General features: G+C 39.0%; 1 protein-coding gene across 1 annotated transcript in view; it reads left to right on the forward strand.

Annotated features, from left to right (window-relative positions):
* The window catches only part of thsd7aa (thrombospondin, type I, domain containing 7Aa), a 121,032-nt gene that overhangs the window by 73,242 nt on the left and 24,234 nt on the right, over nucleotides 1-23,556 (forward strand). The window contains exons 7-19 of the mRNA XM_083543165.1: nucleotides 1,650-1,844; nucleotides 5,931-6,183; nucleotides 9,007-9,122; nucleotides 11,803-11,935; nucleotides 12,037-12,140; nucleotides 14,492-14,686; nucleotides 15,694-15,960; nucleotides 18,483-18,661; nucleotides 19,599-19,732; nucleotides 19,808-19,961; nucleotides 21,418-21,559; nucleotides 21,693-21,808; nucleotides 21,896-22,013. Coding sequence (XP_083399291.1) covers nucleotides 1,650-1,844; nucleotides 5,931-6,183; nucleotides 9,007-9,122; nucleotides 11,803-11,935; nucleotides 12,037-12,140; nucleotides 14,492-14,686; nucleotides 15,694-15,960; nucleotides 18,483-18,661; nucleotides 19,599-19,732; nucleotides 19,808-19,961; nucleotides 21,418-21,559; nucleotides 21,693-21,808; nucleotides 21,896-22,013 — 2,106 coding nt within the window. The remainder of the gene's footprint in view (nucleotides 1-1,649; nucleotides 1,845-5,930; nucleotides 6,184-9,006; nucleotides 9,123-11,802; nucleotides 11,936-12,036; nucleotides 12,141-14,491; nucleotides 14,687-15,693; nucleotides 15,961-18,482; nucleotides 18,662-19,598; nucleotides 19,733-19,807; nucleotides 19,962-21,417; nucleotides 21,560-21,692; nucleotides 21,809-21,895; nucleotides 22,014-23,556) is intronic.

The raw sequence follows: 23,556 nt of genomic DNA on the forward strand, positions 1-23,556 counted from the left end.
ATTATCCTAAATTAGATGCACCTGTTTGAGGTCGTTAGCTGCATAAAGACACCTGTCCACCCCATACAATCAGCAAGAATCCTACTACTAACATGGCCAAGACCAAAGAGCTGTCCAAAGACACTAGAGACAAAATTGTACACCTCCACAAGGCTGGAAAGGGCTACAGGGAAATTGCCAAGCAGCTTGGTGAACAAAGGTCCACTGTTGGAGCAATCATTAGAAAATGGAAGAAGCTAAACATGACTGTCAATCTCCCTCGGACTGGGGCTCCATGCAATATCTCACCTCGTGGGGTCTCAATGATCCTAAGTAAGGTGAGAAATCAGCCCAGAACTACACGGGAGGAGCTGGTCAATGACCTGAAAAGAGCTGGGACCACCGTTTCCAAGGTTACTTTTGGTAATACACTAAGACCTCATGGTTTGAAATCATGCATGGCACGGAAGGTTCCCCTGCTTAAACCAGCCCATGTCCAAGCACGTCTTAGGTTTGCCAATGACCATTTGGATGATCCAGAGGAGTCATGGGAGAAAGTCATGTGGTCAGATGAGACCAAAATAGAACTTTTGGGTCATAATTCCACTAAACGTGTTTGGAGGAAGAAAAATGATGAGTACCATCCCAAGAACACCATCCCTACTGTGAAGCATGGGGGTGGTAGCATCATGCTTTGGGGGTGTTTTTCTGCACATGGGACAGGGCGACTGCACTGTATTAAGGAGAGGATGACCTGGGACATGTATTGCGAGATTTGGGGGAACAACCTCCTTCCCTCAGTTAGAGCATTGAAGACCCAGCCTCAACCCATCTTCAATGCTCTAACCTCCTTCCCTCAGTTAGAGCATTGAAGATGGGTTGAGGCTGGGTCTTCCAACATGACAATGACCCGAAGCACACAGCCAGGATAACCAAGGAGTGGCTCTGTAAGAAGCATATCAAGGTTCTGGCGTGGCCTAGCCAGTCTCCAGACCTAAACCCAAAAGAGAATCTTTGGAGGGAGCTCAAACTCCTTGTTTCTCAGCGACAGGCCAGAAACCTGACTGATCTAGAGAAGATCTGTGTGGAGGAGTGGGCCAAAATCCCTTCTGCAGTGTGTGCAATCCTGGTAAAAAACTACAGGAAACGTTTGACCTCTGTAATTGCAAACAAAGGCTCCTGTACCAAATATTAACATTGACTTTCTCAGGTGTTCAAATACTTATTTGCAGCTGAATCATACAAATAAATAGTTAAAAAAATCATACATTGTGATTTCTGGATTTTTTTTTTAGATTATGTCTCTCACAGTGGACATGCACCTACGATGACAATTTCAGACCCCTCCATGATTTCTAAGTGGGAGAACTTGCAAAATAGCAGGGTGTTCAAATACTTATTTTCCTCACTGTATATATATATATATATATATATATATATATATATATATATATATATATATATATATATATATATATATATATATATATATATATATATATATGATGTGGATGTGTGTGGATGAGGGTGAAGGGAAGCGAGACAGTAGATTCCATAAATATGCAGATTGCATGTGAGAACATAGCCTTTGCATATCCTTGTGGAAAGAATGCTTTTAAAGTAGATTTCAATATTCAGGATAATCATTGTGGCTTTGTTTGCTCGCTCAGGTGAATTTGTGGACAGGCAAATGTGCCGCGACGCCATCCTGCCCATGCCCGCGCTGTGCGAAGTGCCATGCACGAAAGATTGCGTCCTCAGCCCCTGGACGTCCTGGTCGCTTTGTTCACACACCTGCTCTGGAAAAAACACAGAGGGCAAGCAGACGAGATCACGGTCCATTCTGGCCTACGCTGCCGGAGACAGTAGGTGTCCCTTTGTTTCATTCTTACTTTAAATCTGTTGCCATTCTTTCTGTTTACCCACCAACACTTCGGCTTTAGCTTTGTACCAGAGCATCTTCACTATGTGTTGATTGTTTGAAGGTGCCAGTGGTGGATGAAGTACACGAACCATGTACTTGAGTCAAAGTAGAAATACAATAAGTAAAATGTTACTCCAGGAAAAGTAGTTTCATTCGAGTAAAAGCACAGAAATATTTGCTTAAGTTTCCAAAGTACAGTGAGACCTCGATATTGCGACCTTGGCACTCGCGACTTGGCTAGTTCGCGACTTTTCATTTGGAACAGGACGAAAATAAAACTCGCGAAAAATCTGATAGTTGGCGCGATAGTGGCTCAAGAGTTCAGAGTAACATTTCAAAACAGTAAATTAATATATTATTCATATAAAGTAGTAAATAAAACATTTGACAAGTAATCCACAATTGTTGTTGGGTTTACAGTACAGTACTGTAATTGCCCTTGAAAAAGGAACCATCAAAAGGAGTTTTTGTTACTCGCGAGGGGTCATAGAACGTAACCCTGCAAGTATCGAGGTTGCACTGTACTATTATTTATTATAACTATATTGTTCCTATTATCATTTTTGTCACAAGACTCTTTGCTTAATCAACTCAGTTTATGTGAAAAGACTCAAATGTTACTCAACACACCGATCTATTATTAAAATTATATTAATGACTCAAACACTGATTGATATCCATTGGAATGTTCATGAGATAAAAAAATCTTTTCAACTACTTGAGTTTCTGCCATCATTTATTCCGTCGAACTGATGCTAAAATGTATGTTGTTGACCGCATGTTCTTTATCCTTTATCCGCTTATAAATAAAAAGAAACGACTGATTTAGCGTAAGTTGTTGAATAGAAAAAAAGATATTTGACTTGTTGTGAAGTAAAAATCTCCCCAAATGGAAATACGTCAGTAAAGTAAACTATATACAGATACGTTTAAAAACTACATAAGTACAGTAACAAATTACATTTACTTTGTTACTGTCCACCGCTGATCATCCCATCCTCATCACGGAGTCCCTCGTGTCCTCTGAACTGGTTTGGGGGCATCCTGGGAGGGACCACGCCCATCAGGAGAAAAATATTGATCTGTAGTGACCCTTCCCACCCCTTCAAGAACAAACCATGTCACCTTCTAGAGCACACAGAAGAGACCATTCGACATCCATCTGTGTATTACATTAAGCTATAATGCTCTGGTGATATTCTATGGTGGATGGAGAAATCATTAGACGTCTTTTTTGTCTTCTAGTAGTAATAATAAGCATTATTAAAATTTTTTTACCTGTAATTGTTTATGGATTTACAAGCACACCAATTTCTAAATAGATGTGCAGATGTCTGAAGATATTCATCCCCCTCCCCTGCCTTGCTTGGTTAGCACTATATCGTTTCGATCTTACGTATAAAAACCCCAGCCAGCTGCGGTAATGAGTATCCTGGAGTGTTAAGCGATCCCAGCCTCATGTGGCCCAGACTGGGGCAACGAGTGATTCGTAATGGAGTGACTGTGAAGCGAGTGCCTCTGGGTGAAACCCTGTCCCTCTGAGCTGCCACTCACAGTCCAGGATTCCATTTCCATAAATACGCTCTCGGAGCGAGCAGGGCTTGCACCGGTGTCTGAGAGCAAATCAACCGAGCTTCATTTCATATCACAGCTAATGGCTGTGCAAGTGTCTCCGCCAGACTGTCACTGGCACACCCGAACATGTCACAGGCAGGAGAGGCGTATTTAATACACGCGTGAAAGGGGAGCTCCTTTATGAATTATGGATTCAGCACGGAGATGCGGATGCACCTGCGCCGTGAGGTGTTTTCTTAAAAATAAAGAAATAAATCTAAAACACCCCCTGCGTGCTGTATCGAGTGCTTCATTAGTCCTGAAACCATTTGGCACGCAGCCTGTAAAAAGGACAATTGGTACCAGGCAGCACAGAAAGAATACATCACTCTTGATGCATGTCAAGATGCTTGCCTTGGTCACATGTCTTACCTCCATCCGCTATCTTCTTAATGGTGCTACTCTGGCCGCTAACACATAATAAATTACCGCTAAATTGAAACCCCCAAGCTAGCATATTGAACACGAGACAACACAGTGGATTCACGTTTTTTATTATATTTAGAAAATCTAATTACTTTAAAGGCCGGTCCGTGAAAATGTTGTCTGACATTAAACCGGTCCGTGGCGCAAAAAGAGGTTGGGGACCGCTGGTATAGAGTACAGGCTTCTGTTACAACATCAAGGATTAGCATTCATCAGCGTTCAGAGTCAATAATGGAGAGCTAATCCTTTAGCGAAAGTGTCAATATTAAACATTTTTTAAAGGAGAGCTGTTTTATTATTTCATGCCTACGAGGTGTGGGAATCCTAACATGCCTCGGCAGGGGATTTGAACGCATCTCGGTGATAACGGTCGATAACCTCTTTATAAACAAATTTTACAGCGTCTCATGGAGAACGACGTTCATCCGTTCTTTTTTTCCACCTACTCCAGCATTGATTGTGTTGCGGTCAGTGTTTTCTGCAACGGATAATAGCTGACCAATAAGCAGGGGTGCTTTGACTGTAAGACTAATGGCCACCAATAGCGGTCAAGGGTCACCCGGGGCCCAAATGGGTCCCCCCTTCCTTTATTGCAGGCTAATTTTTTTTATCTCTTACACTGAGGAGCTTGTTTACTTAATCGCCAGGCCATTCTCACATAATCCTGACAGGCCTCATAACTGCAAAAAACACCAAAAAAAAAAAGGATTCGGGGAAAAAAAAAAGAAGGCTTTGAGTCATTACATGCTAGGATTTTCCACTCTCGTTGTCTGGAAGAAAATAGGATAAAGATCAAAGCAACAGCTTCTGGTATCTGTATGAAACCATAAGGTAATGCCCCGGAAGCAGGATTGCGGGGTTATTTTTCTGTCAAAGGCTCAGTGAGATAATCAGCTTGGTGCTATTTTAACCTGGTAGGGCTTGAGCTCATTAAAAGAACCTTTCAATAAAGTGTGCAGTTATGATCTGGTTTGAAAGCATGAGTCAGCAGTCACATTATTCTGATCCTTCAAATACGCGTGTACTACCTATTGCGGTTTAAAACGGTAAGGATTGAAAGTGGTTAAAAACCGTTTAAATGGAATAAAAAAATCCATTTGTTTTAGACCGGCTTGATTCACCTCGAGGTGTCTCGCCCCTGGATTGCACATTTGAGGACTAGTATATATTTGAGTTGATACAGTATATATGTATATATATGTTTAAAGTGGAAGAAATGCAAAACACTAAATAGTTTGTTATTTTTTTATTAACGCAGTATATATAAAAAAAAAAATTTGCTCAAAGTTCCCTCATTCCTGAGGTCAAAACCGCACCCTTTGAACTCATTTTCATCTTGGAAAAGAGATCGAAGTCTGCAGGGGTCCAAATCTGGTGAGTAGGTTGGGTGCGGAAGTGAGATCATGTGGATCGTTCTCTGACAATCATCATGCGCAAGTTGCCGTACGGTTTTGACATTTTCAGGGCTTACTCGTTGAAGTTCTTCCTGATCTCTTGTCATCTTTCAGTGATGTCCTTCCACTCTTGAAGCCACTCCAAACACCTCGAATGACTCGTCGCATTAAAAAAAATTTGTGGCAGATTTGCCCAGTTTCATGCAAAATTTCACGGTTGGTCTTTGTACTTGTTTATGATTGTCAGAAGGGCACCATTTAGCACCATTTGTCTCGAAACTTTGATACCACCTCATATACAATAAAGCTGCTCTGGGACAATGTCTATTGTTAAATGTGTCATATAAAGTAAAATTTAATCAATTATGCTTGTCAAGTATTCAAGTCATGCATCATTTGCACATAAAAATTTATTCGGAGACATCCATGGTGATCCTAATAGCCATAATTTCCGTAGTTGCTTAACGACTACCATCTGCTATTGTTTTAATTAAGCTCTGAAATGTGTTATTCTTTTTTTATCACCTTATTTTTCCATATTCTTAAAAACACAAAGCTATTTAAATCATTATGCACTTACGTGTTTGTTATAGGTGCGGTTCAGTGCCCGAACACTAGCTCGCTGCAGGAGGTACGCAGCTGTAATGAGCACCCCTGCACTGTATACCACTGGCAGACGGGTATCTGGGGCCAATGCATTGAGGATACATCTGTTCCTGCTGCCAACGGCTCGCTCACCCGCAGTGGAGCTGGAACCTCTGGCACTGAAGCTTCCTGCTCTGTGGGCATGCAGACCCGCAAGGTCATTTGTGTTCGCGTAAACGTGGGCCAAGTGCCTCCCAAGAAGTAAGATTGAGTTCTGATATAATTTTTCTACTTTTTTTCCAAAATTTTCTCTTTCAAAACAAAAAGTATTAGGACATCTGACTTTTCTAGCCGTATGTGATTCTTTCCCAAGCTGTGACTAAAAATCTGAAGGCACACCGCTGTATAGGATGTCCTTGTATGCAGTAATGGAATATTCCGTTCACTTGAACTTCACAATGCCCACTGTACACAAAGCCAGCTCCATGAAGATATGGGTTGGATTAGAAGATCTTGAGCAGCCTTAGAAAACCTTTGGCATGAATTAGAATGCACCTCAGGCCTCCTCACCTCACCTACGTTAGTACCTGACTTTACTAATGCCCTTGTGGCTGAAGGAGCACAAACTTCCAAAAGCACACGTCAAAATCTGGTGGAACATTTTCTCAGAACGGTGGAGGTTATTAAAAAAAAAGCAAATGGGTACTCATTATATTCCCACACTGAAACCTGAAAGAGGTAGTGGATGACTGGAAAAGATTCTCTGGCAATGCACTGACACTAGTTTTGCTAAGTGCTAGCTCATTGGTTAAGATGTTGGAGAGTTCAAATCCCACACATGCTCATTGTATAAATTAGAAAACTGTAAGGAAATGGTAGCTCAGTCGTTAAGGCTTTGAGTTACTCATAAGAAGGTTGGTAGTTCAAGCCTTGGGCTCACCAAGCTACCACTATTGGGGCCCCTGAGCGAAACCCTTAAGCCTCAGTGCTCCAGGGGTGATGTATCATGACTGACCTTGTGCTCTGGCCCTAGCTCCTAACATTGCTGGGGTATGCGAAGAAAGAACTTTGCTGTGTTGTAAAGTACATTTGACTAGTACCAGTGCATCTTTTATTCTTTTCTACCGAATGCCATAAATGTCAATGGAAAGGATTGTATTAGTTTGAACGTTCACTTTCAAATTTCGAATCATATCCTAAAACCAGATCATAGCCAGTAGATTGTTCAAATCAAGAAAATGCTACTCCAGCTAAAAGAGCAAACATGGCAATTTCTCAACTGTCAGTAACAGCCTTACTCATGGGTGTCTGTACAGTATATACTGAACTGTGTAGACCTCCAAACACTTTCCTGCAAGTCTGTTAAACTAAATCTATGACACAGCATGAAGTGCAGGCAAGAAATTTGCATAGAATTGATGACAAAGGAATTTGACTCTTTTTTTTTTTTTTTTTTTTTTTTATGAACAGATTTAAACTTTGAAGCACATGGGCTTCCATGTTAGTCTACACATTTATCAGACATTGTATGTGAGGAAGGCCAAGGAGGAGGTTCATGGATGTGGTGAGGGAAGACATGCAGGTAGTTGGTGTAAAAGAGGCAGATGTAGAGGACAGGGTGGTATGGAGACGGATGATCCGCTGTGGCGACCCCTAATGGGAGCAGCCGAAAGAAGAAGAAGAAGAAGTATGTGATGCTCAGATCTAGACAGCGGTGTCTGCTCGTCAGCATCGAGCTGTCTGCTGTACGAGAAAAAAAAAAATACCTCTATTTATTTATACGGTTTAACAGCAGGGATGAACGCCGTCGCCAGCTGTGAAAAAGGGAGCTGCCACACGCACCTCATGCTGGCAATGGAAATAAGGTCTGCCTTCTTTTCCATGTAATTCTTGTCCTGGCCTTTACCTGGGCCACACACATACACACACATTTCTTTCGGTTAATACCACCTGCTAGGTATCCTTCAGAGCCCACGGTTGAGGTGGTGGTGGTGGTGGTTTGCATTGAATCATCAAAGCTCCATGACTTATTCTGCCTGCATCATTTTTAAAGAATTTCTGTACCAAGCTCCAAAAGCTACAAGATTATAGCAGCTTTACTTGTATGCTAGCAGCAACATGAGTTGCTAGCGAAATAAAATTTGTTGCTTATACCAAAGGAAATAAATGAAATCGGATCCTTGAAATACAGATCTGCTGTCAGTCAGGATTGTTCAAGCGATTGTGCTTGCTTTAAGAACTAGTTCTAGTTATTGACAATGTACGAACAATATGGACGAAAGTATTGGGACACATTTTTACGCAAACAGCTGGAGGCACACAAATGTATAGGATGTCTTTGGATGTAGTAGGATACAATTTCCCCTTCACTTGAACTACCAAATCTTGCACAAAGCCAGCCTTTGGGATAAAATGAAACCATGGTTTGCATCCCAGACCTCCCCACCTACACCAGTACCTGATTTTACAAACTGGAGCTAGACATTTAATGAAACATCTCACAAGAGTGGAGGTTATCATAACAGCAAATGAGGACCAAATGTGGAACGGGATGTTCAAAAAGCCCACACAAACATTAGAGTACTTTATACATTGATCAGGCATAACATTATGACCTGCCCAATATTGTTTTGGCCCACCCTTTGCTGCCAAAACATTCATTACCTATCAAGCATTAACAGCATTAACTTTTTCAGCAATTTGAGCTACAGGACCATGTCACCGGTTCAGCACTGTTCTTTCCTTGTAGCAATTTTGATACATACTGACCACTGCAGACTGGGAACAACTCACAAGACCTGCAGTTTTGGAGATGCTCTTATCCAGTCCCTGGCCTTTGTCATATTTAATCCTTACTCATGCCCATTTTTCCTGCTTCTAACACATTAAATTTGAGGACAAAATGTTCACTTGCTGCCTAAAATATCCCACCCACTAACGGGTGCCATGATGAAGAGATAATCAGTGTTATGCATTAACCCTAATGATATAATGTCATGTCTGGTTGGTGTATCTCTGAGGGGCATATGTGTTGTGCTTGTGTGTTGGTTTTATTACAAATTTACAAGCCTTTTTGGTGTCTAGGTGTCCTGAAAGTCTGCGCCCGGAGACAGTGAGACCGTGTCTACTTCCATGCAAAAGAGACTGCATTGTTACTCCATACAGCGACTGGAGCCCTTGTCCATCGACCTGTCAAAGAGGTTAGTATTACTATACAGACAGGTTTGCCTGTATAGTAAAACCAGACATAATGTAAACAATAACCGGAATGTTTGATTTTCTCGTCGAGATGATATGACTGGACAGATGCTAAAAAGGCTGTAGTGTTGTGGGTGCGACGGGTGAAAAGGCGGGAGTTTTCTGTGAACAAACTGATAATTAGCTCCAATCTGTGTGTTCACTAAACATGTAAAGCAGCATGTTGTTCACACAGCGACAGACTATCACGACTATAAAAAGTGATAGTTGCCTGGCAACTCCAAAGCATTCGAACAAACGCTCTAATAAGCAAAGTGGATGCCGACTTCAGCTACTAAATGACTCCAGACACTCGTTAACATCGCGCATGCATGTCAAAGAACGATATATTGACACAGAGCATTTCCAGAACCACGCAGCGTATTCATCTCTTCGAACCTCTCGTGTATTTTTTTTTTCTTTCCCATTTCAAGTGCGAGATGCAGATGAAAATATTTGACATCTTGAGATGAAGTGCTGCCTTTTGTCAGCCCTTGATTGTAAACTGAATACGTAGAGCTTTTTCTGTTCGAGGCACTGCCTGAATCTAGATTTGATTTTTCCAAAATGTTTTACCAATAATAAAAGGGTTGCAGTGTTTATTGGATTTTATGATGATTTTGTTTAGTGATGAATTTCTCTAAGGCATGGCATTGTATAAAAAAAAGGCCCGACAGAATATAAGAAAAATTATAAATCAGTATCATATAAGCAGAATTCTAGAAATGTCTGTATTTTTCTTTTTAATTATGAAAACACAGCTCAGGTGCCTCCTAATTCTCTTGATCTTTGTTGAGATGTTTATATAAATAAATAAATATATATATATATATATATATATATATATATATATATATATATATATATATATATATATATATATATATATATATATATATATATATATCAATTATATATCTCAATTAAATTGATTTGACATGATCTGGGGAAAAAATATATATAATAAAAAAGAAAAAAAAAGAAAAAAAGAAAAAAATATATAATAATAAATAATAATAATAATAATAATAATAATAATAATAATAATAATAATAATAATAATAATAATAATAATATTGATTAAACATGATCTGGGAAAAAAAAAAAATGAATATATATATATATATATAATATAAATCAATATTTTTTCCCCCAGATCATGTTTAATCAATTTAATTGATTGATATATTTTGTTATTATTATAATTATAATAATAATAATAATAATTATTATTATTATTATTATTATTATTATTATTATTATTGTTGTTGTTGTTACTATTATTTAATTTTGTATCCCAGACCAACAGTCATTGAAAACATTTCACTGCTTGCTGTACTTTGTATATATTTAAACTGTGCATACATATTTATATACTATAAGTTTGATGTTATATGCATTTAGTATGTACGCATATTGTATGCAGTATCTGAAAGAGGAACCAATAGCACATTATATGAGCTGTCAACTTAACATTGTTGTGTCTCTGCTGTCTCAGGTTTTTTTTTTTTTTTCCTTAAAATAACTTGGTTTCATTTCAACCCAGTACCAAACTGACACATCTCTGGGTTTAGAGACAAAGACAAACAAAAAAAATTGTTCCCATCTTTTTTACACTTTCTCCTGAAAATAAAATGAAGAAAAGAAATTATATAAACCAGCCTGTCCAGCTTTGTCCATCTGAACACCTCTAATGCACAAGTGAAGTCTCTATTGCACAAAAAAAAAAAAAAAAAAAAAAAAAGAATCCAGATATGGTTGAAATTTTTTTTTATAAAAAGTTAAAAAATAATGTGTAAAAACGTATAGAACATTCACATGTCAGAAAATAAATTATAAATAAATACAAAAATTCAATTTAGTGTGTGCTTTATTGGCATGAAAAAACATTTTCTGTATTGCCAAAGTAACATACTACAAATGAGCAAGAAGTAGAAATTGACATAAAGACGTAAAATGAATGATACAATAAATTTCAATAGAGTGGATGGGTAATTATGGTGGGAGGTGGGGGTAAGGGTGGATGGGTAGTTATGATGGTAGGTGGGGGTAAGGGTGGATGGGTAGTTTTGATGGTAGATGAGGGTTAGGGTGGATGGGTAGTTATGATGGTAGGTGGGGGTTAGAGTGATGGGTGGTTATGATGGTAGGTGAGGGATAGGGTGGATGGGTAGTTATGATGGTAGGTGGGGGTTACAGTGATGGGTGGTTATGATGGTAGGTGAGGGTTAATGTGGATGGGTAGTTATGATGGTAGGTGGGGTAAGGGTGGATGGGTAGTTATGATGGTAGGTGGGGGTAAGCGTGGATGGGTAGTTATGATGGTAGGTGGGGGTTAGGTTGAATGGGTAGTTATGATGGTAGGTGGGGGTTAGGGTGGATGGGTAGTTATGATGGTAGATGGAGGTAAGGGTGGATGGGTAGTTATGATGGTAGGTGGGGATTGCATGGGTGGTAGTTTTGTTATTGGATTATTTAGTTTATTCCATATTCTAGAAGTGGCAATTGCATCTTCAGAAAATACATTGATTATTTCTAGATATTTCTATCTATAAAAATAAATTTCTTTCAATAGGAATTAACAACCTTTTCATTACTAGTAAATATGGAAACTAGTGATAACCTGTTTCTCTTCTTCTGAAGGTGGCTCAACTAAGAGAAAGCAATACAGGAAGCGGATAATCATTCAGCTGCCTGCAAATGGGGGTCAGGACTGCCCAGAAGTGCTTTACCAGGAAAAAGAGTGTGAGGCACCTTCTGTTTGCCCTGGCTTCAGGTAAAGACACACATATATATGAGTCTAATGTGGTGTTCTGTATGTATACAGAAATGTTGCTCCAGGATTCTCTGAAACACTGAATTGGGTTAATTTTTAAGGTGGAAAACGCATAAATGGCGGAGGTGCCAGTTGGTGCCCTGGTCCGTTCGACAAGACAGTCCTGGAGCTCAGGAGACATGTGGACCAGGACTGCAAGCCAGAGGTAAAGAGAATTGTGAACTTGTGAAATTCTTAACATCTTTACAGTAAGATATTATATATTACATTCGGTATTCTACGTACACTATATGAATAAATGTCTTGTTTACACCTGATCATAAGATTCATATATGCTTCTTGAACATCCATTTCAACATTTGGTCCACAGTTGTTCCTATAATAAATTATGTTCCACTGGATTTTTAATATGCTTGTAGATATTTGTGATAAATTGGGTTGAGGTCAGAACTCCATAAAGATCTCCGACCCATGTAAAGCATATCATCATGGAGCTGGATATGTACACAGGGTCATTGCCATGCTGGAACAGGTTTGGGTCTCCTAGTTTTTGTGAAGGGAAAATTTTATGCTCCAGCATAAAATGTGCCTTCAAGTTTTTGTTACCAGTATGAAGAGAACCACATATGGCTGGAAAAGTATGGTGTTGCAATACCTTTGTCTATATAGTGTAGGTTTTGAGCATTTGGATGGAAATTGCTTTTTTGATCAGTTTGAGGAATTAATAATGTTCAGGGAATAAATAGTTTGTCATTTATTTATTGAAGCTGATTCCACTGGAAGAAACAGTATAATGGGTTTTCTGATTATAGTTTATAGTCAGTATACATTGTCTATATTCTATATACGTGTTAATGCTGCTTGTTGCTCATAGCAACAAGTAACACTATGCCCCATGTAAAAAAAAAAAAAAAAAAAAAGCCACAAAGACCATTCATGCTCGTTTGATGTTACGATTTTGTGTTGGCAGAGTAAACGTGCACATTTTGGACAATTGCGACAACAGCTTGGCCGAGAAAGTTCAAATAAAACCTGATCTGGATGCAGAGTCTGATCTTGAACAAGCTTGCAAGATGTGCTTGCGAATTTATGTGCAAATGAGCTTGTGCCTCAGTGGGGAATAGTGTTGTTGAGAGCGAGGGAGAGTTAGTTGGCATCAAAGAGCCACCTTGGGCTGTTCTGCATGCAACATTAATCTCGGTGGAAGCGCCACAGCAACTGAAAGCCGCTGCACTGCGAGAGGTTAAGGAACTCCTCAAATGCGGTCAAAAGATCGAGCCGTAGGCTGACGGCTTCGCTTTCAACTCTAGGAATCAAACACAAGCCCACTCACCATATGGTGGATCAGGGAGAGAACGTTGCATGTTCTAGCTGTATTTTCACACTTAAGACTGCAGGCTGTATTCCTTGATTAACTTGTAATATGAGAGGGCAAACATTTCCAAATAAAAAAATGGATTAAACATATGCATACAGTATATTAACATATATACTATATATTATGCTGTATATAATGTATAATATTGCATAGGCATAAAAGTAATGATGTGATGCATTTATTTTAAAAAAGTGTGCATCGGATACAAGTTGGCATTTGTACCATGATGCATCATTTTTAACATATTTGCTGTATATATATATATATATATATATATATATATATATATATATATATATATATATATATATATATATATATATATATATATATCCATGCTGAGGGAAGTATTCCTGTGATGCTTTTCTGCTCAACCTGTTCTCAAACAGTGGTTATTTTTTCGTCTCATTTCTCTCAACAACCCACAGAACAGAACATAGAACTCACAGTTTCAGGGTTTTTTTGCTTTATTTTTTAGACCCTATAGATCTTTGTGTGAACGGGAATTCCTTTTAAAGTTGTTTTTAAATGTATTTTCTTTCAAATTTCAAATATCAGCTTCCGTTCTTTACGTAAAATTTCAGAAAATGATAGATCACATCTAGATCACTGATCCAATAAATTACACTTTTGCACTTCTGTGAACGCTTGAAGATGCTGTGCGTGTGCTGCCGATTCACCCTGCTAAGCTTTCATCGGTTTAGGAAGAGCTCTTTTCCTTAATTAATGTAGTTAGAAAACGTCCGAAGAGTTTAAAGTGCTCATGAACAAATATACAGGAACTGAATAGCGCATAAGTGAGAACTCTTCAGAGGTAATAAATGGAATGCGTCGAACGTGAGCGTCGAAGTTTAAGAGGCTAGTCATTCTTCTCAGACTACTTTTAGCAGCGGAAAGAAAATGGGAGGGGCAATAGATACTCCAGATTGCATCATAAGGCAGACTTTTAGAGGCTCTCTCACCATTAGGCTTCATTAGCTGTAATAGAAGCCTGGAGCGTGCAGACATGGCTTGAGAGGCAATCCGATTCAGGGCTTTTTATCTTCTCAGTCACCTGTGAACATTTTCAAATATTCGCTTGTAAATTAGGCGGGTTAGTAAAAATAATAATAAAAAATGCCTCATTTCATGAATAGGATTTTTTCTTATTCTCCATATGTTTGTCTTTCTCTTTCAAGCTGTGTCTTGCAAGAAGCAGGATGGTGGACAGGTGGACATCTCAGCCTGTCTGAAGCTCGCCGGTCCTATGCCTCCTCTCACCCAGGCCTGCCAGCTCCCATGCCAAGATGACTGCCAGCTGACTACATGGTCCAAGTTCTCATCCTGTGCAGCTGACTGTGTGGGGGTTAGGACTCGTAGGAGGGCACTCGTAGGTGAGTGTGGTAGCTTCTGTAAACTTTATTGAATTCGAGGTCTCTCTATACCTCTGTAATCTCTAGAGCCATTCAGGATCCGAGGGATACATAACATTTTTTTTTTATCTACTTCAAGGTCTATTTTATGACCCTTTATTTCTTGTCGTTTATGTGGGCATCCATGTGGCGATGATTATAAATGACAGTAATATGATAAGGAAAATGGTACTTATATTTATGGCATTTAGCAAATGCTCTTATCCAGAGCAACTTACTACTGAGCATTTAAGTTAAGGACCTTGCTCAAAGGACCCAGCAGGGGGAGCTTGGTGGTGCTCGGATTTGAAGTTGTGATTTTCCGATCCGAATCCAATGCCTCAAATACTAAGCTTTTATCTTCCCGTACTTCATGTTTGAGGCTAATTTTGAATTTGTGGAATTATAAGGATCGAGCCAATGATTCTGTGGTAAACTTTATACTAAGAATTGCATGAACATGGCATCACAGTTTAGTGCACATAGTCACTGATATTAATAAACAAATCAAACCTGCTTATTGCACACCTGGTTAAGGGGATCTGGAAATGAGGTCAGTGCAATCTGTGTACAAGTTGCATCTGTCACTCAAGTTGCCCTTGAACTGTCCAAATTTGCAAGAAGATTACATAGGATTAGGTCATGTGCTTTTAGTTCTGGCTGTCAAAATCTGTTTATTCACAGTCAGCACATCTGAAGATGGAGATTTTTTTTTTATGCTCAAGACTTCAGTCTGCCATCAAAGGTCAATTCTCAGCACTTTTTTTTTTTTTTGTAGAAGGTGAAAGTCGTAGCACCCTGTTTTAATTTTCATATAAATTCACTTCACATGAAGGCTGTACCTTTAATGCACATTAAAGCCCTGAACCTGAAACCTTCTCTGAAGTATTTTAGTGTCATAGATTTAGGATGTTTTATGTGTGTGTGTGTGTGTGTGTGTGTGTGTGTGTGTGTGTGTGTGTGTGTGTGTTTGCATTTTGTACCCTCAGGTAAGAGTAAGAAGCGAGACCACTGCAAGAACACTCAGGTGTATCCTCTAACGGAGACTCAATACTGCCCCTGCAATAAGTACAATGCCCAGCCTGTAGGCAACTGGTCTGATTGCATCTTGCCTGAGGGAGGCCGAGTGGAAGGAATCCTGGGCATGAAGGTTCAAGGCGATATTAAGGAGTGTGGCCAGGGCTATCGCTACCAGGCAATGGTGTGCTACGACCAGGATAACCGCCTCGTGGAGACATCCCGGTGCAACAGCCATGGTGCGACTCCACATCTATGTTCACTACACATGGACAAAACAACACATTGTACACAATTACTTTATAGCACAGTGAAATTCTTTCCATATACCAGCAATGTTTGGAAGCTGTGGTCAGAGTGCAGGGCCAAGTTCTCTAGAGCACAGAGGATCAAGGGCCTTGCTCAAGGGCCCCAAAAGTGGCATCATGATACCAGGGATACTTAAATACCTTGGTGAACCCCTAACCTTCCATTTAGTAAATCAAAGCCTCAAACACTGAGCTACCACGCCTACGGGCATAAGCCAGAGAAGCAGACAAGAAACTGTCCTGTGTATCCCAGAGCACGTTGCTACCACCACCATACTTCACTGGAGATATAACGTTCTAAAGGCACTGAGCAATGTTGGCTTTCCTCTGAAAAAAAAAAAAAATTGTCAAATTTGATTAGAGCCATTGGTTTTCCAGGACCATGGACAGGTACCATAACAAATTTAAAAGTTTCAGATATTTTTCTTATATGTCGTTAATTTGAAATTGAGAATGGTAAAACTTTTAAAATTTATATACTTTATTGATTTCCCCCAAATTTAATATTTATTTTATTTTTTTTGTGAATTTTCATGAATTTTTATTTTATGTTAAGTTCACCTACCCTACTCGGGTAAATTGGATTTTTTTTTATGGTTTTGTCAACTGACCTTGAGGCTTAGTGCACTTCTGATGAACAAAATTTGTTTTGATGTTTGACACAACTGCCAAAGTCAGTTCCCATGACCTCGAGTCAGATTGAAAGAATCATAACAGACTACTAAGTAACCAAAATCGAGTTTCATATTAAGGTTCTTCAAAAATTCTAAAAAAAAAAAAAAAAAGGAATTGCGAGGCCGTTGTTTGAGTGTCCTCCATAATCAATTCCTTTTATTTGGCACATCTCAACTGGAGACAGGATAACACTCACCTCATTGTGCACACTTAGCATCCACTGATGGGAAATTCAATAGAAGTGAATCAATGTGCAGAGCGAGAGCCCATTGCATCATTCACAGCCCAAATCTGTCAAGGCGCCTCCGACCGAGCCAAATTAGCATTTTGTTAGGGAATGGGGGGAAAAATTCTCCTGGAACTGGAGATCGTTATTTCCGGAATTATATCATGTGCCGCCTCAGAGCAAAGCAATGATGGAAGAACGTGATGGGTTTTAGGCGTATACAAGAGCTTGGTGATGTAAAGCTCCTTATTTTATGATTCGATTGTCAGGCTTGATTTCTGTCTTTTTATCCAGATCCAGACAGCTTCGAGCTTATGATATGCTCGTATGCCCAGAATCCTTAACCTGAATCTATGCTGGTGGAAATAGCAATCTTTCTCTATTAGTGCATTTAGTATCTGTATTGTTACTCCAGTTTGAGCTCGTAATCTTCCCAATGTGAAGCTGTGTGTGATGGACTGATGATGCTGCCTGAGGCAGTTTGTAGGGGGTTGAGCTTGTCAAGCTTTTAAAACTATAAAAGAAAACCTTTAGGCAGGAAGCCATCTGGGGCTACTGAATCATTTCGTGAAAAAGGGAATTCAGTCATTTCAGCCTTTAAAGAAACCTACTTTGTATTGCACTTGGAATACACTTTCACAGATACCATCATTTCTTAAACAAATCTTCTTGAACAATATTCAGAATCTGAATACAACAAGGAAAAATGATATCTAAGATATGTTGGTGTCCATTATTCATAAGAATGAGGATAATTGTTTGAACTAGACATGCATGGAGTTCTAACTGCCTGCCACGTAACCTTATCTAAAACTATCACCATGGTTACTAACATGCAGAAGACATTTCCTGTCCTCAGCATGAGCAATAAGAGAATCTGCTATTTCTAAAACCAGATTAGACCTTTCTTTTTTAGAGGACTATTTAAACCTTGCAGGCATTACTCTATATTAGGGATTGTGAGATTCACCAATTCGCATCTGTGCATCGGCATAAAAGTTAACGATGTGATGCAACAACAACAAAAAAAGTGCGCATCAGATACAAGTTGGCATTTCTATCCTAATGCATTGTTTTTAACATAATTGCATCGGTAAAAAACTATTTCTTTATATGTAATTATTAGTGGTTGCGCAATACTTTTTTTATTTTATTTAGAAAGTGTCCAATAATTTGTGACCAATATTTTAGATTGATTAACTTAGTCCACAGAATCCACTCTGCTCATCAGCTAATGAGTTTTCATTTCTGCCATCATCCAAGTGCGATTTTTAAACATATGGCGAGAAAAAAATTGTTCAATATTTTAAAATGCCACCAAAGGTGCTCAACAATTCAAATTAGCCTGACATTCGGGAGGAAGTATGATTTGGTTTTTAAAAATAACATCAAATACACCTTTTATTATATTTTTCTTGTTTGGGAATAGAAATCCTGCAGCTTCAATTCGAAATAAAATGTGTAAATTAGCCAGCAGTCCATTTCATTACCATAATACCTTCATTTGTAGCTTTATTTAATCAGACATTCTTTGCTTGATCTCATTCGACAGGATACATCGAAGAAGCATGCATTATTCCATGTCCATCCGATTGTAAACTCAGTGAATGGTCGAACTGGTCACGCTGCAGCAAATCGTGTGGAAGTGGAGTCAAAGTGCGGTCCAAATGGCTCAGAGAGAAACCCTACAATGGTGGAAGGCCATGTCCGAAACTTGACCATGTTAATCAGGTGAACTGGGAACTGTTTTAAAGTCACTGTTCAGCACTAGGTGTCCTGGCCTGGTTTAATCAGAGGTGTAAAAGAGTACCTGAAAATCATACTTGAGATGTATAGTATAGATGCTTTACTGCCAAATGTACTGCATTACAAGTCTTAGAGTATCTGATTTGAACAAATCTTGAGTTTTTGACTGTTATTGAATGTAAGCTTAAAGATGCAGTAGTTAAACACCAAGACAGATGTTGAGCCGATCTATAAAAAAATTACAGTATCGTGACACAAAGAACCAAGGAAGAGCCATTAGTATTTAATTAACCAATAAAAAGTAAATCATTTTAGATGAAGTAAAACCAACTTTTCAGACCTGAATATGATTTGATAAAGCTCTCAGTCTCAGAGAGGGGCAATATTATTATTCAACCTTAACAAAAGCATTTTTTTAAGTGTTTGGAATTAATTCAAGCTCTTTTTGGACGAAAATTAGGGTTGAGCCTGACACCTTTGGCAAAGATGCAAAATGTAATTGATAAAGCTAATTATAAATTTTCTTTGTGGAGTATAAAAGTTAATATATTGAAGCATAAATTTTGTTAAGTAGAAAAGATAAGTTGCTTATAGCTTTGCTACTCATTAAAAGAAGAATGTAGCCATAAAAAAAAAAAAATGATTTGGTTTTGACTGGTTTTAACTGGTTTTAATAATGAATTGCATTAGGAGGAAACTATATATATATATATACAATCACAAGACCAAACAGAATACATGTCTTCAATGCTTAGTAATAACTCCTTCTCTTAATGTCTTCTTTTTTGCTCCTGGGGAATATAAAACAGGCCCAGGTAAGTAAGATACATATTTTATACATATATTTATATTATTTTTTAATTCAAGATTCATGTACTGGTCAAACCTTAAGATGCTTGGTTGCTATGTGACATCACAACAGGTTTATGAGGTGGTGCCATGCCAGAGTGATTGTGGCCAATATATTTGGGTAGCTGAACCTTGGAGTGTGTGGAAAGTCAGCAATATTGACTTGAAGGAGAACTGTGGAGAAGGAGTGCAGACCAGGAAAGTTAGGTATGATCTTAAAATTTTTACATTTTTATTCGTCTAAACCAAATATTCCCTAAATTATAATTCTATTCTTTGAAGGTGTATGCTGAACACAATTGACGGGCCATCAGATCCAATGGAGGATTATTTGTGTGACCCAGAAGAGATGCTTCTTGGAGCAAGAGAGAGCAAGTTGCCTTGTCCAGAAAACTGTGTTCTGTCTGATTGGAGCACTTGGAGTCGATGCCCACTGGTGAGACAGTTTAATATTATGGATTTACATCTCTTTATATCAGCAGACATTATCAGTCTAACTTATTGTAACATCAAAACCTTTGCTTGTACAAGACCTTTCACAATAATTGGTCAGTAGGAAGCTCCAACTTTCCTTTAACCCAGTTTCCCATCAATGCTTGAATAATACGAATTTAGAGTCATACCCTTCGGGTAGACACATGTTTCTGGAGCGCTCACATGCAGAATATGTGTTGTGAAGAAAAGAAAAGGCTAGATCTGCTTGGGTGCTTGGCTTTTCATTGCTCAAGTAATATTCTGATATTTTAATAGTTTAATAGGCTTTTCACAATCGCATCAAATGTGATCCTGCTATAGTGCAGAGAATGACATTAATTACCATGTAGAAAGTCTCCCTATGAGAGACATGGCAAGGAGAGTCAAAGCCTCCAATTAAACCCTAAGACGTTACTACAGATTTAGTTTCTTTAGAAGGTTTTGACAGTGCTTAACGCAGTATGTTTTGTCAAACTTTTGTAAGAGGTGGTATCAAAGATTTTCGAGAAAAGCTTTGTTTACAAGAAAGAACTTCATTCATCTACATTTACACACTATCACCTTCAAAATAGTTCCCTTGCACAGCAATACAGTGGTCACTATGTTCCTGCCACTTCTGGAATGTGTCCTGGAAGTCTTGTTTTCGAAGTGTGTCAAACATCTGCTGCGATTGTTGTCCAACGATTATCATGCAGAAGTTGCTGAATGGTATAATTTTTGGGGGTTGAGCTCGTCGAAGGTCTTCCTGGTCTTGCATCATCTACCAGTGATGTTCTTCTCTTAAAACATGCGTACCACTTATAACACCTCAAATGACTTGTCGCAGCATCGCCTATGTCAAACGTATATCACGTCAAATGTCTCTGTGGCAGATTTGTGGCAGAATTTCACATTTGCTCTTTCTGTCTATGATGAAATAGCAGGCGTGGTAACAGGAGTGATCAGAATAGCACCAGTTAGTCTCAAAACCCTTTTGATACCACCTTGTAGAACACTCTCTATAGTTTATCCGAGGTAAATGACTATAAGAGTGACAGTGGGGCTACAGATTCATCACTAATAACCAAATAACCTTAAGATTGACTACAGATATTTGAAAACAACCACAGAATGCACACCTTTGAATGAATCTGCATAAATAATCAGGCGTAGTTATTAACAGGAAAATAATGCCTTTCTAACTATATTACCTCCCCATAAAGATTTAGATGACTGGCATTGTTAGTGTTTGACCTAATGATCTGGTGTTTAAACGTATTTATTGATAGAGACTTAAATGTTCCCAAATGTTCTTAAAAAAAAATAACGGCCTCTACCAAATGCCATAGATGTGAAATGTAAATGTCTACAAATGTTCCTGTAAAAGTGAGTATGCACGGTTTTTATAAAAAAGTGTTACCAAGAACTGTTTCTTTCAGCCATGCAATGTGAATAACTCGCGAGAAAGGTCTGCCATTCCCATCCGTCAGCCTGGCAAATCAAAGCAGTGTCCTCCTACAACCGAGAATGAGCCTTGCTCTCTCAACACCAACTGCTTTCACTACTCCTACAACATCACAGGTAATTGGTGGTATATATAGAAGACACACTACATTTTTTTGTTTGTTTGTTTTTTGCATGTCTTGAACAAGCTTAGTTTTGTCTTTGGTAATGTTTGGTGAAATAAAGTGCTCAATGTGGTCCAATATTGCAGACTGGAGCACATGCCAGCTGAGTGAGCGAGCTGTGTGCGGGAGCGGCATCAAAACACGCATGCTCGACTGCGTACGCAGTGACGGCAAATCTGTAGACCTTAAGTTCTGCGAAGAGGTATAGTGCTAGTCTTTCGAATGCTATGTGCCATAGCACATTTCATGATTTGCATGCTAACCACATTTTATTGACTCTGCGTTTCAGCTTAACCTTGACAAAAAGTGGCAGATGAATGCGTCTTGTGTGGTTGAGTGTCCTATCAATTGTCAGATGTCGGATTGGTCTTCCTGGTCTGAGTGCTCTCATTCCTGTGGCCTTGCAGGTAATATAACTTACACTACAGCTACAGTTTTTAATAGAAAACCTGTGGTATAGAACTTTTATGGGTTTCCAAATGGAAAAAATATACAATGATGTTCCAACAATGGATATTATTATAGCTTAGTAATGAGGTGCTATAGAATGTGGCAGCCATTGAACTGCTTTCTAAGAGTTCAATAAAGGAAATTCAGAAAACAGTTTTGACTTTCCTCCCAGTATCCAAAATGTACCACTGGTGAATATTAATTGCCACAAAGTGTGATCAAGTGTGTGATTGTGTTTGTGCCGATGAACTTGGTGTGGCATCCTATCAAGCGTGTGTATCCATTCCTAGCGCACATCAATTGTTCTTGGAAGCGGCTCCAGATCTGCAACCCTACCCATAATAAAGTGATTACAGAAGATGAATGAAAGAACAAATTTAGTCCAAAGCCAGAGTCGGTCCGAAGAGCGTCCTCAGTATAATGACTGAAATCCGAGTAGGTGATTATGCGATCTCTTAAAAGCACATAATGTGTGCGTAATTCCATCAGTTCAGTTTTATTATATTTATGCCTGAATAAGTATTTCACTGTAGGAGGCTGGAGAGCCATCAGCCCGAGTAAACGCTGTGAACATTGTGTAACACATGGACTGACCTAAGCGATCGTGGGAGCGTTAATCTACCCACAAACTTGGGGAGCTGGCCAAGCAGGTGGGTCACAGTTCTTAAGTGTGCAAAAGAAATAATGGCTGGAATCGGAGACTAATCCATGAAGAATGTGCATGATTTGTTCTGTTGTGAAGACGAACTCCGAAAGCCAGAAGCAACATTGAGAATGAATCATTAGAACAAATTGTGGATGTTCCTAAAATGATTGCCACATAGTGACAGCTGGTGCTGAATTCTCCACCCAAAATCCCATCAGAGAGAAGCTCTGATGTTTGGCACAAAGACTACTGATGAACACACAAAGCACCAAAGCACTGGATCTAGTGCCCCACTGCCACCATTGCCCTCGTGCTCGCTTATTTACATTTTTTACCTGTTTTTCTGCTCAAGTTTAATATACAGTATATGTTTACATTTGTTCAGGCAATTTTGCAATGTGTTTAACCTTTTTTATGGAAGGTGGAGCATTGTGGTGGGAGGGCAAAGCCATGGAAAAGTAACAATAAGAATTTCACCTATGGCACCAAAAAGGTTAGAAACGGCCCTGGGTCGGCAGTCTTGACAGTGAACAGTTCAACATGCGTGAAAGGAGACTCGAATATCAATGCTTTGTTATGGTCAGGTTGTTTTCCACCTCAGAAAAATCTTCAAGCAATAGCTGGTATAATGTAAGTGCACAGGAAGTGCCGATGATGCCGATGCTCCACAACATTATATGCAACTATAAACCACAACAATGATTATTTTCGTTCCTCGCTTATCTCGCTCCAGTGCTAACCTAAAGCTTTTTCTGGTACTCCTCTCAGCAGCGAACCTTTGATGATGAAAGCCTGTGGAGATGACGAATCGACAAACGCTAAGACTAACTGGAGGGCAGCCCGCTGATGCGGGA

The sequence above is a fragment of the Silurus aristotelis genome (assembly GCF_946808225.1).
Source record: "Silurus aristotelis genome assembly, chromosome: 6".
NCBI classification, from domain to species: Eukaryota; Metazoa; Chordata; class Actinopteri; order Siluriformes; family Siluridae; genus Silurus; species Silurus aristotelis.